Source organism: Schistocerca americana, chromosome 1 (genome assembly GCF_021461395.2).
Source record: "Schistocerca americana isolate TAMUIC-IGC-003095 chromosome 1, iqSchAmer2.1, whole genome shotgun sequence".
Taxonomy (NCBI): Eukaryota; Metazoa; Arthropoda; class Insecta; order Orthoptera; family Acrididae; genus Schistocerca; species Schistocerca americana.
In genome coordinates, this window is record NC_060119.1 from 852,422,722 (window position 1) to 852,436,160 (window position 13,439).

At 42.3% G+C, this 13,439-nt stretch overlaps 1 protein-coding gene across 1 annotated transcript in view; it reads right to left on the minus strand.

The window, feature by feature from the left end:
- LOC124594636 (sodium channel protein Nach-like) overlaps positions 1 to 13,439 on the minus strand; it is a 159,452-nt gene that overhangs the window by 21,529 nt on the left and 124,484 nt on the right. The window contains exon 5 of the mRNA XM_047133007.1: positions 12,373 to 12,652. Coding sequence (XP_046988963.1) covers positions 12,373 to 12,652 — 280 coding nt within the window. The remainder of the gene's footprint in view (positions 1 to 12,372; positions 12,653 to 13,439) is intronic.

Genomic DNA, 13,439 nt, shown 5'->3' on the forward strand with positions numbered 1-13,439 from the left:
GGCTGATATTCAAATCAAACTTAATATTCTTCTTCTGTAAGATGAAGATCTTCTAGGTCCACAAAATAGTATGAGGTATGCAGATTATGTGCGTCCTAAAAGGTACCCCAAAAATATTATGATACATGACAAAATTATATAGATACAGATTACTCCCAAAAATAAGCCAGGGAACGAGCCTGGTACTTGTTGTCTGTGTTACCTCTCACACTAGCGGCATATACAGCACAATGTTTTGCCTTTGCAGAGCAATTCAGAAGGCGAAACACCTCCTCTTTCTGTGGATTGAGTCATCTAGCGTTGCTACTGGTAATGCATCCCATTGCTGAACAAGATCCCTCCAGGGACCTACAACGGTCCATGAAGGCAGAATTAGGACAGCAGTCATTAGCCCTACAGTGCCCAGTGTATATTGGATGGGATCTAATTTTTGGGAAGGAGCTAACCTCTCAAGATGCACGAAGTATTCATAAGCAGATACTCATCGCCCAGGTCATCCCTATGCTGTCAAGCATTATCAATAATAACATGAGCCATGAGAAACGTACCAATATGTTTAAGGATGTTGATACTACCGATCACAGACGTCACAGTACTGCTGGGAAACATCTGTAATGCCGTAAGTTACCCTAAGACAAAATTACCTGAGCAGATAACACTAAAGCCACCAATTTAATCCCTAATTACAACACTGATAGGCTTGTAATGGGTTTTAGAGCGCATGAATGCCAGATTAACAGACTGCGAGAATTCCGATTCATCCATTCATTGTTCTGCCGTACTGTTCTTGGAACCACTCACTGCATCCGCCAAGTCACACGATGCTATTGTGAAAGGGAAAAGGGGGAAGAGGTGTTGCTGAGTATAAAGATCATTCTCTCCAAGCGGTTAATAGACAGTCCGATGGGAGGTGTTGTGATACAGAAGATGTAGCTACGTATCTAGTGTGGAGGGGTGGGGAGAGGATATGCTGTACTAGATGGACTCTTCGGTCATTTGAAGCAAGATGCCGTTCCTGGTATTATACTGTAGCATATTCCGTTCCTTCCACTGGATTGTAGCATAAAGTCGGCTTCCCCAACACTATCGATGAGTGTTTACCACCTCCTGGAATGATACCCACTACAGTGACCACGCCATTGGCGACACTGAAGTCTCAGTATACCTTGAGTTGACTATTTCAAGTTTCTAAAAATCTACCAGTCATCTGGCCTCAAGGAATACCTATGTGACGTGCTTGCTGTGTTACACGCTTCCCTCGGATTCGAAAAGTATATGCTAAACAAACGCACACTGTTAAACCGAAACATTATGAACCCTACCAAATCAGAAGCAACAACCCTCTCTGTTGGGGTTGGTATACATAAATGCCTCATCCTGTAGAAAGGCAGCAATTCCTCCATTACTCACAGTCAGCGGGAAGAAAAGAGATTGGTACGGCAACTGTGATGTTAGCTCCAGAGGTACTCAGGACGAGTTTAATAGTTGCAGTCCTGTGATGTACAAATCACATTATTTTTCCGTGGTACATACGGTTCTTTACTGTAAACGTCACTTTGGTCTCCTGGGTAAAATATTTTGGAAGTAAATAGTCTTCCACTCGGATTTGTGTGCACTGTCTACACGAAATAAACTATTACACAAAATGATAATGCAATAGAGTGTACTAGAGTCCAACTAGTTAGGATGGGGAGTGACCAAGCCTATTCGGTGATTCATTATACAACATTATTTACGAGACAAATTTCATAAACAGAACTTCAACAAATTTAAAAGCTCAAATAATTTAACAACTGCTTCCTAAAAACCAGTAAATCAAACATCAACTACGTAGAAAACATGAGCCTTAATAATAACAACCAAATTTTAAGGTTAGCAGTACCTGTGGTGCCAATAAATGTAACTTGTGCTATAAAAGGTCTTGTAGGAACATCACAAAACAAGACATAAAATGTGGGTCAAAGTCAATTATAAAAACATTGTGCGAATGACAGGTAGCATCAGCCAATCTACAGAACCGCAGTAGTACCTGACAAGCAAGAGGCGGAATACACTGGCCCAGGAACGAGCCGCATGCACTCCACGTTCCTGTCCACATCTAGGTCCACTGCATGCACCAGCCATCTACTGTGTCGCTGTTGCTTACTCAGACCAGACCATGAGGGACGCCCACTACCAAGTTGCTCTTGCCACTGCCAGAAAGATACAGCTCCTCTCGCCAGCTCGCCACTGTCCACTCCTCAAGAGATAGGCAGCGCCCACTCCGCAGCTTACAGGTGCCGCCTTACTAGACGATGTGTAAAGGTAGATTTGATGTGCCGATGTCTGTACCCATACATCCCCTTAATAAATGATTCCAAAACGCACAAGAATTCAGGATTTTTGGAAACAAAAGAAAAGTCCCCTAATTTAATGAAAAAAGAAGGAGAAGAAAAACAAAGTTGCCCGAATGTAATGGAAATATCCTAGAAATAGAACTATAATCACGGATTGCATTGGCTCCCTCGTTTTCACATTAATCATCTGAATGTCAATACCTTAAAAGAGCACACACATCGCAATGACTTATACCTTTTTATATTTTCAGGATTTTCACAGACATGTCGCCTTCCACTTAGACACTCTTCAAGCAGCACTGCATTTGGATGCTTCAATTCTATGATTTTGTACAATCCTTTATATACATGATGGAACTTCTTTATCTTAATGTTCGTCCTTTTTAGATTGAACAAGTGTTAACATCAACATCTGGTCACTAACCCCATATACTATCATACAGTTTTCTGTGTACCTTGGCCTTTCTAATAAGGGTTTGTAAGTGATCCTCACACTTCTCACTAAATATCAAAATGTCTTCCACTTACATCAAAATCTTCTTTAGTAATTCTTCCCCTAAAAGTCGGTTTAGCATCGTAATGAAGACCAACACAGACACATTTAAGCCAAAAGGCAACATCCCATATTAATAACATCTTCCATCACACAAAAAGGCGGTTTATGATCTTAATTCTGGGTTTGGTGGCATCCTGATGTTAAACCGAGACTTGAAAAGATTCCCGCTCCTCTAAACTTTTGTATGCCTTTTTCCATATTTTCTGGGTGATCGGTTTCCGATTCAAATACCTTGTTAGCTTTTCACACACACAAATATATATATATATATATATATATATATATATATATATATATATATCGTTTTTCTTGAATAACTAGAATATTGTGGCCTCCAACAAAAACGTATCCCAGTAAAAATTTTAACTACATTAAATTTCCTGCAAAAAGGTCTTGTTCATCCTTTCTGTAGGATTAATAGCTCACCCAGCCATGTGAGAACTCTCAAAGGCTAACACTGTTAAGGTGTATAGGATGTAAGCGTCTGGAAAACTCATTACAGTTGTCCGGTGTGCAAATAACACTGTTAAAGATCAGTTACAGCTTAAACAAGTGCACCTATAAATGCGTCAGTGTGGGAATAATGGCAGATCGTGAGTTTTATCCAGTAACAGTATTCGAAAATCCACAGTATAATGACTACAGAGTAATACACTCCTGGAAATGGAAAAAAGAACACATTGACACCAGTGTGTCAGACCCACCATACTTGCTCCGGACACTGCGAGAGGGCTGTACAAGCAATGATCACACGCACGGCACAGCGGACACACCAGGAACCGCGGTGTTGGCCGTCGAATGGCGCTAGCTGGGCAGCATTTGTGCACCGCCGCCGTCAGTGTCAGCCAGTTTGCCGTGGCATACGGAGCTCCATCGCAGTCTTTAACACTGGTAGCATGCCGCGACAGCGTGGACGTGAACCGTATGTGCAGTTGATGGACTTTGAGCGAGGGCATGCGGGAGGCCGGGTGGACGTACCGCCGAATTGCTCAACACGTGGGGCGTGAGGTCTCCACAGTACATCGATGTTGTCGCCAGAGGTCGGCGGAAGGTGCACGTGCCCGTCGACCTAGGGACCGGACCGCAGCGACGCACGGATGCACGCCAAGACCGTAGGATCCTACGCAGTGCCGTAGGGGACCGCACCGCCACTTCCCAGCAAATTAGGGACACTGTTGCTCCTGGGGTATCGGCGAGGACCATTCGCAACCGTCTCCATGAAACTGGGCTACGGTCCCGCACACCGTTAGGCCGTCTTCCGCTCATGCCCCAACATCGTGCAGCCCGCCTCCAGTGGTGTCGCGACAGGCGTGAATGGAGGGACGAATGGAGACGTGTCGTCTTCAGCGATGAGAGTCGCTTCTGCCTTGGTGCCAATGATGGTCGTATGCGTGTTTGGCGCCGTGCAGGTGAGCGCCACAATCAGGACTGCATACGACCGAGGCACACAGGGCCAACACCCGGCATCATGGTGTGGGGAGCGATCTCCTACACTGGCCGTACACCACTGGTGATCGTCGAGGGGACACTGAATAGTGCACGGTACATCCAAACCGTCATCGAACCCATCGTTCTACCATTCCTAGACCGGCAAGGGAACTTCCTGTTCCAACAGGACAATGCACGTCCGCATGTATCCCGTGCCACCCAACGTGCTCTAGAAGGTGTAAGTCAACTACCCTGGCCAGCAAGATCTCCGGATCTGTCCCCCATTGAGCATGTTTGGGACTGGATGAAGCGTCGTCTCACGCGGTCTGCACGTCCAGCACGAACGCTGGTCCAACTGAGGCGCCAGGTGGAAATGGCATGGCAAGCCGTTCCACATGACTACATCCAGCATCTCTACGATCGTCTCCATGGGAGAATAGCAGCCTGCATTGCTGCGAAAGGTGGATATACACTGTACTAGTGCCGACATTGTGCATGCTCTGTTGCCTGTGTCTATGTGCCTGTGGTTCTGTCAGTGTGATCATGTGATGTATCTGACCCCAGGAATGTGTCAATAAAGTTACCCCTTCCTGGGACAATGAATTCACGGTGTTCTTATTTCAATTTCCAGGAGTGTATTATCGTTAGATGACTGGAATCGTCTGAATTTCTCAACGCAGATTTTTGCTTTATTCCTTGGAACCACTCACTTCCTCTCAGTGATACCAGATGATCATACTATCACAGTAGGAGACCGCCAACAGAAAAGTTAAAGTACTTAATGAGGGAGAGTGCACTCATCTACAGCAGCACTTCTTAAAAACAAAATGTATTCCAGTCACAGAATCCAGTATACTCCTGACTGTCAACAAAACTGTCAACCATATATTTATTGATTCTGTGAGAGAATGTGGAGCTAACTGTTGCACATGGCGTGCAAAACTCCTCGCTCATCAGAAGAAACCATCGCTCAACTCTACAACTAATGTTGTGCATGAATAAAAGGAGAAGAAGAAATATGTGAGCCATAGATCTATGACCTTATTTCAGTAGCTACATACACCCTGATACACATTTATGACTTTGTAAACAAACAAGTGTAATGTTTCTTCTGTCTATATAAGCCACCTGCATGCTGATGTAGTCATATAGTCATCACTATGATACAGTGGACCCCTATCACAAGACCGAGTGAGGTGGTGCAGTGATTAGCACACTGGACTTGCATTCGGGAGGACAGCAGTTCAATCCCATGTACGGCCATCCTGATTTAGGTTTTCCGTGCTTTCCCTACATCATCTCAGGCAAATGCTGGGATGGTTTCTTTGAAAGGACATGGCCGACTTCCTTCCCCATCCTTCCCTATCTGATGAGATCGATGACCTCACAGTTTGATCTCCTCCCCCCAAATCAATCCAACCCCCCAACCCATATCACAAGAGTCCTTTAGTAACTGACAGGACCTGTGGTGATACCAGAAACTGGGAGAAGAAGATAAAGAATGGTTCACTACTCCCAATACATACTATGACTGTGGGACCATCAGAATTGTTCTGTCATTGTTAACACATCTTGAGGGGAGTCACTTTGAGCATGTATATACACTTTCAAACCCTATTGCAGCCCAAATAAAAAGGTGTTATCAGAGATTTTGCACAGCATTCATGGAATAACTTACTAGACATTTAATGAAAGCAATGATATTCCACCACCTGAAGAAAGTAAAGCCAGACAGTTTACTCATATTTGATGACCTTGTAGTGGAAAACCAGGATCACATATGCAAATATTTTACTGTAGGCTGCCATAGTCACATGAAAGCTGGTGTTATCTATTTGCGGCAGACATATTTCAGGAGTCCAAAGCACTTGGTAAGGGATAGTGTAAAACCTATTATCACATTCAAACAGGACAATAAGAACTTAAAACATATTTGCCAAGCACAAGTAGGAACCGACATTAGGTTTAATGAATTTGTGACCCTATCACGAGATTACTGGAATCACATGCAGTATGGCTTCTGGTCATTGGTAGAATAAGTTAATCGAATTATGGTCGATATAGACGAATCCTCCAGGCCAGGAGTTTTTGCCTAAAAGGTAGTGTATCAATATGCAACAGTATCATTATACTGTAGGCAAATTTACACATGTGTCACACACTCAGTCCGAGGATGCAAAGCACAGACCAAACATATATCTATATGTCGATAGAAAAATCGAAGCAATCAATACAAAATTTCCGGAACTATAAATTCTTATCAATCCAGTGGCTAGGAAAGGTGGGATGTTGAGTAATAAAACTGAAGAAGTCAACAGAAGACTAGTAGGTATGTCCAGCTTTATCAAGGCAATAGGTATGGAAGTTTCATACCATAACCACCAGTAGTCTCAGAGCATGCTATCTCAAAAATGGTTTAATATACGACAGCATGTCTTCAAAACATTAAGTTATCGAGGCACAAAAGTGTATCCGCTAGAAATTACGATTGCTAAAATTAGGACAGCTGGAACGAGGACAGCCTCTCTAAGAAATGTTTAAACCAGTAACTGAAAGTCTGAAAAAGCTCTCACAAACTACCAAAGAAGGCAAAACAGCAGAATAAGAAGAAGAAGTAGAGGAGGATAAAGACAGAGCAGAAGAAGCCACCGAGTCCATTAACCACCATAGTGATAGCGAGTTAGACAGAACGTATGGATTCGGCATGGGTCAACAATATAGGCTGGGTAAATACCCTATAAATTTTACCGAGGATGCGATACAGGTTGGCAGTAAGGAATTTGCAAGATCGTCTGGTTCATTGGGTCTAATATTCTTAAAAACTTCGAACTCTACCAAGTATTTACCGAAAGAGATACAAACGTATGCCAAAACGTTATGTATGGCTAATGTGCATAGGTGAAACAACACCCAAAATGAGCGAGCCCAAAAAGTAATAAATACAAGAATAGCATTGAACCCACTTTAGCTGGCGAAAACAGCATGGGCAAAGGCACTGACATTCAGCACAGAAGACTGAGCACGCTACCTCGGAGTATATTTAAAAAGAAACAATGATCTGAACGAAATCATAGAACAACTAGAACTACTCACAGCGTTGGCCACAGCATTGAATACAGTTCATATGAATGAAATTACATCAACCATTTCAGACCTTTGAGAAAGACGTATTATTTAGTAAATACGGATGCAGTCGTTCATAAGCTTTACAAACCAGCACACAAAACATTCCTGTACAGATGTCTCATAATATGAAGTTTATATTATGTACGGCAGGCTGATCTCATATATATGAGATTCACATGCCAATAGTCCTTTAAAGATGAAGGTTCCCAGGTTTGTACGTTGCACTTTGGAAACTGAGAATACCTCCATTGACCACTTCTCTAGATAAAACATCTAAAATGCGGTATTGTATTTCGAAACATGTACGAAATCACCTACATTAAAATTCTGCTTGTCGGATCCACCATCTTGATACCATATTTAGAAGTCCATCACTATGTACATCAATAGATTCCATTTTAATTGTATGATGTCTAGTTTGATTATACTCCTCAATTATTTGTGTGAGAATGTCTAACCATTTGTATGACCCTCAAAGATTAAATTTCGTGTACATACAGTTGTTTATCGTCCTGTTGAATAACTCTACAATACCTCAATTCATGTGAGAAAAGATCGATTAGTGGTTTACCCTGTGTCGTTACTTTCAGTGATGAACCACCATGTCTAAAGTGGTTCATCAAAGAACGAAACATGTCAAGCTAACGTAAACAGATATGCTATTCTACGTGTTACTGTATATTATGTTTTTAAGACTTAACAAAACATCTGTGAACGCTACATATGTAGACATGGCGACGTGCACAAGATGCTTTTTGATACCAGACATTTTATTTCTGACAAACCTTTACATAATGCATTACATTTTACCCGCTAATATGACAAGGTGTGAGTTTCCAACTCGCAATGAACACGATTTGTAACAATTTTTGAAGACCAGAAAATGACAGCAAAGCCAGTCGAAACGAGTTGTCAATAATGAATAAGTATTTATGAACATTGGTCCATAGAAATAATTTTACCGAGTGAAACAGGACACTCCTCATTTTTCAACATGAGAAATTTCAATCACAACGTTGAAGAAATTTCTGGAAGTTTTGCAGAGAGGAATTAGAGAGAAACTCTGAACTAAAGGTGTTTCTCTTAGAGCTTGTTATAAGACGTCAAGGGAACAGGGCTTTAATTAAGTGGCTCGGCGTCCCATGGTATATAAATAGGGCAAATAAACCTCAAACCACACGGTAGCATGAAATGAGTGCTGGAAGCACATCAGAGGGGGTAGTGGTATTCTCGATAAGTTACCAGTGAAAATGCATATCCCTGGATACAACTTCTGTGGACTTTTAACGAAGCTGAGTAAAGGTCTAGCTCATGAGCTTAAGGGAATTAATATATTAGATGACACCTAATGTCACTGAGACAAACAATAAAATACACTTACAAAATGGTAAATTTGTGAAAATATCTCCTCGTTCGTAGAAAATTGTCAATTTGAATGTGTATTTAAAACGTTTTGTACAAGGCTTTGAGTTACGTGTAAACGTTAATACCTTTAAATCAGAGATAAAAACAACAAAAGAGACAATAGATTTCAGTCACAAAGGTTCTTAGGATCCCTAATAGGTTTTCCAAGCAGACAAGTGTTAAAGAATTATAGTGTTAAAATTTATGAGTCGATTCTACAAGTGGATATTCTACTGTTATTACGGTCTGTGTTGAGCGTAAAAGAGCAACAAATTCATAGTATAAACACGCTACACACAGCCATCAGAACACCAACTTGCAGATGAACAAGAACCCAATAACATGTGAAAATTATGAGGTTCTAGAATCGGTGGGACTGAAACCTTACAATGACGTCAATCAGTATGACAACTCCTTTTAGTATAACGATCGGACGATACATCAGGAATATTTCTCCAATTTGTTTCGATGATCTTTAATAATAATGATAAGAATTCTCATGCAACACCAACATGAGTTAACACTTCCATGCAATAGTTCCCTGTATTTGGAAATACAACAACGTCATCATTGCTTACACATAATGCATTCCCCTTTCTGTTTCAAAAAATAAGATACGAACTTAATGGTATCCAGCTCAAGCACAAAAGAAATGTTGGAATCACATCAACCTTCAAAACGTACGTCTCTGCATGAACGTCTGACTGAACGCACTACAAAATACAGAATGATTCATAGACAGATTGATAGGGGAATCTGGAAAAAGATTTGAGTGTATTTGATAACTGTAAACTAATCAGTGCTAGAGTGTATATAAATTCCGAGTATTTTCCATACGACAGCTTACAGTGTGACAGGGACAATAAAAATATAAGTCTATTGTATGCATGCTCTGTCCTCAGAAGTTCAAAGAATTATCACCCATAGCGGTGACAGACAGCTGGAAGCATAACGAGGCCATCAAAACTGTAATTGTAGATATAAATATCGAATTTTAATCATGACAAAACTTCACCCCAGGCACCGCAGCTACATGATCGCCTCGTAAGTTGTTCCCCTCTTACACGAATCATACAGTGTGCAGTGTAAATGTAGAGGCATTGTGCCACATGCAATATATTTCACAATGATGTCTCAGAGAGAGTAAACATCGTTATGAATACACAGGGGTCTTAAGACGAGTGTGGAAAGTTGTGTTTACAACTTACCTACATGCAGACAGATTGCAGTTGCTGTCATTTTGTGATGGATTAAAAATTTACTCGAAATAGTGGCAACCGTCGAAAACTGCTCAATTTTTAAATGGGTATTATTTTCATTATGGGAGGCATACTGATGCAGTGAAAACTGATTTTTAGAATATAAGTTCCGTGTGGATATAAACGCTATATTTTATCTTGTTTACTGGTAATGGTCTCAGAGAGGTTGGGAACCACTGCTCTAGTGTTTATGAACTGTCACTGAGCTGTCCTTTAAATCGTTCCTCTTCCACAGGATCTTTCATTCCTCACCACAATATCACATTACTTTCTTCTGATTATTTCTGATGCTGCCTTTCAGTTGTGGTTTTGAGTAAAAGTTGGTTCCTTCATTACTGCATGCGCTTAACTGTTTTTATACCAGTCACTCAATCATTTCCTCTGGTCAATCTGGTTGTCTGGCGTCCAGTGGTAGCTGTCAAACCAAAAATAACACAGATCTTATTTTATATTTTCACGAATTTGACCATGTTCGTTATTACCTCTCATTATCTCTTCTCACTAGGAACGTACCGTTTTTCTAGTGGCACAGTTTTCTAGTCTTTGGTTCGCGACAGAATTGTGAAGACAAGAAAGTCTATAACACACTAAGGATTTGTACAAATATTTTTTCCCGTGTGACTGCCATTGAGGTAACCAGGCGTTAATAAATTTAGCACATTACTGAAACACCGTCAGTCTTCACGTTTTCACGGCGTAGTGCTTGTTCAACAAAATTACAGGAACGCTTCTGTATCCAGTTGGTCTCCTCTGCTGATATTTCCGCTGGAAACAGGCCAGCCGTCTTCTGAGCCTGCAGACTGTCGGTGCGGCCCTTCAACCCACCTACTCAACATGTCGCTCACGCCATTACACATCTGGACACAGACGACTGCAGCCACAGTAATTTCAGTCAGGCGACAAAGAGGCACATTACTCGCACGCTATCTAAAATGGACATAGTATCACATATAAACGATAAGCATTACCGGCAGTGGTACTATACCATTATCTCTGAGAACTGACTGTTTCGAGAGCCAGATTCTTCAGTTTATCGAAGACAGAACTGCTATCTGTATTAAGCAAAACTTTTGTCAGTCTGATTTAGATGGTTTCCTTAATTACCGAAATCCATAAGCGGAGAACAATGAAATGAGTGCATAAATGTTTGCAGCTTAATTACTTTTTGCTGAGTATAGTTACACTACTGGCCATTAAAAATGCTGCACGACGAAGATGACGTGCTACAGACGCGAAATTTAACCGACAGGAAGAAGATACTGTGATACGCAAATGATTAACTTTTCAGAGCATTCACACAAGGTTGGCGCCGGTGGCGACACCTACAAGACAACAACCACCTGCACGAACAGTTCGACAACGTTTGCAGCAGCATGGACTATCAGCTTGGAGACCATGGCTGCGGTTACCCTTGATGCTGCATCACAGACAGGAGCGCCTGCGATGGTGTACTCAACGACCAACATGGTTGCACGAATGGCAAAACGTCATTTTTTCGGATGAATCCAGGTTCTGTTTACAGCATCATGATGGTCGCATCCGTGTTTGGCGACATCGCGGTGAACGCACATTGGAAACGCGTATTCGTCATCGCCATACTGGCGTATCACCCGGCGTAATGGTATGGGGTGCCATTGGTTACACGTCTCGGTCACCTCTTGTTCGCATTGACGGCACTTTGAACAGTGGACGTTACATTTCAGATGTGTTACGACCCATGGCTCTACCCTTCATTGGATCCCTGCGAAACCCTACATTTCAGCAGGATAATGCACGACCGCATGTTGCAGGTCCTGTACGGGCCTTTCTGGATACAGAAAATGTTCGACTGGTGCCCTGGCCAGCACATTCTCCAGATCTCTCACCAAGTGAAAACGTCTGGTCAATGGTGGCCGAGCAACTGGCTCGTCACAACACGCCAGTCACTACTCTTGATGAACTGTGGTATCGTGTTGAAGCTGCATGGGCAGCTGTACCTGTACACGCCACCCAAGCTCTGTTCGACTCAATGCCCAGGCGTATCAAGGCCGTTATTACGGCCAGAGGTGGTTGTTCTGGGTGCTGATTTCTCAGGCTCTATGCAACAAATTGCGTGAAAATATAATCACATGTCAGTCCTAGTATAATATATTTGTCCAATGAATACCCGTTTATCATCTGCATTTCTACTTGGTGGAGCAATTGTAATGTCCAGTAGTGTATAAAGCCTAATAAGCTATTGGTTTTTGTCTGTGTAGTTACTTTCTTATTCGTCTGTGCTTACCTTGTCGTGGATAGAAGTAGGGCACGCAACCGCACAGCTTGGTAGCGAGGTCTATGCGGCACTGGAGGCGACATAAGCCGTAGGTGTAATAGTCGGGACTGATGCCGAGTGGAGACTCGTGCGCTTGCCGGCAGCGGCGCTGCTCCACTCTCAGAGAAAGAAGTGCTTCCGTGGCGGACATGGGCAGTACCCCAACGAACATTTCCAGTTGTGATAGCTGCATCGCGGAATGGCCAGCTGACATCATGTTCGGTATCTCGTCTGGTGACGACACGAACAGCTGCAATGTTGCGTGCTCTCTTAGCCACTGATTGTACAATCCAAAGAGATTAACTTCATGTTCCAGCTACTGTGTAACTTCATGTTCCAGCTACTGTGACTCTCCAGCTCTGCTATTGTGCAAAAGTAAGAGACCAGACAATTTACGAGGCAGTATCTAATAGTTCACATACTGCTGGAAATTTGCACACAAATGTTTACGAATACAATGAAATACCGACAGAATCCTCCCCAGACACCCTTCTTGTATCAGTAAGCAAGTGGCCGCGAACTGTAGTGTTTGGTAAGTTTCTGGTGAACATATTTCGGCCGGCCGCTGTGGGCGAGCTGTTCTAGCCTCTTTAGTCCGGAATCGCGCTCCTGCTACGGTCGCAGGTTCGAATCCTGCCTCGGGCATGGATGTGTGTGATGTCCTTAGGTTAGTTAGGTTTAAGTAGGGGACTGTTGACCTCAGCTGTTAAGTCCCATAGTGCTTAGAGCCATTTTTTGAACATATTTCGATTGTTGTGTTTCCATGAGCTTAAGGTTTGCAACAGCCGGTCTGAAAGAGAAGCGTTTTATGCACGAAGTTTTATTCCAAACTTGGAAAAGCCGCTGTAAAAACGCATCGATTATTGAAGTACGGTTTCTGAGATAACATTTCAGGTGAGACACAGACTTACGGCTTTTGTAATCATTTCTCAAACGGACAAGCATCTGTTGATGATAAATGCTCTGATCGTTGCTCAACTGGCCTCATACCAGACAATCTTCAGAATATGAGAGACCTTATTCTGCAAGATCATAGG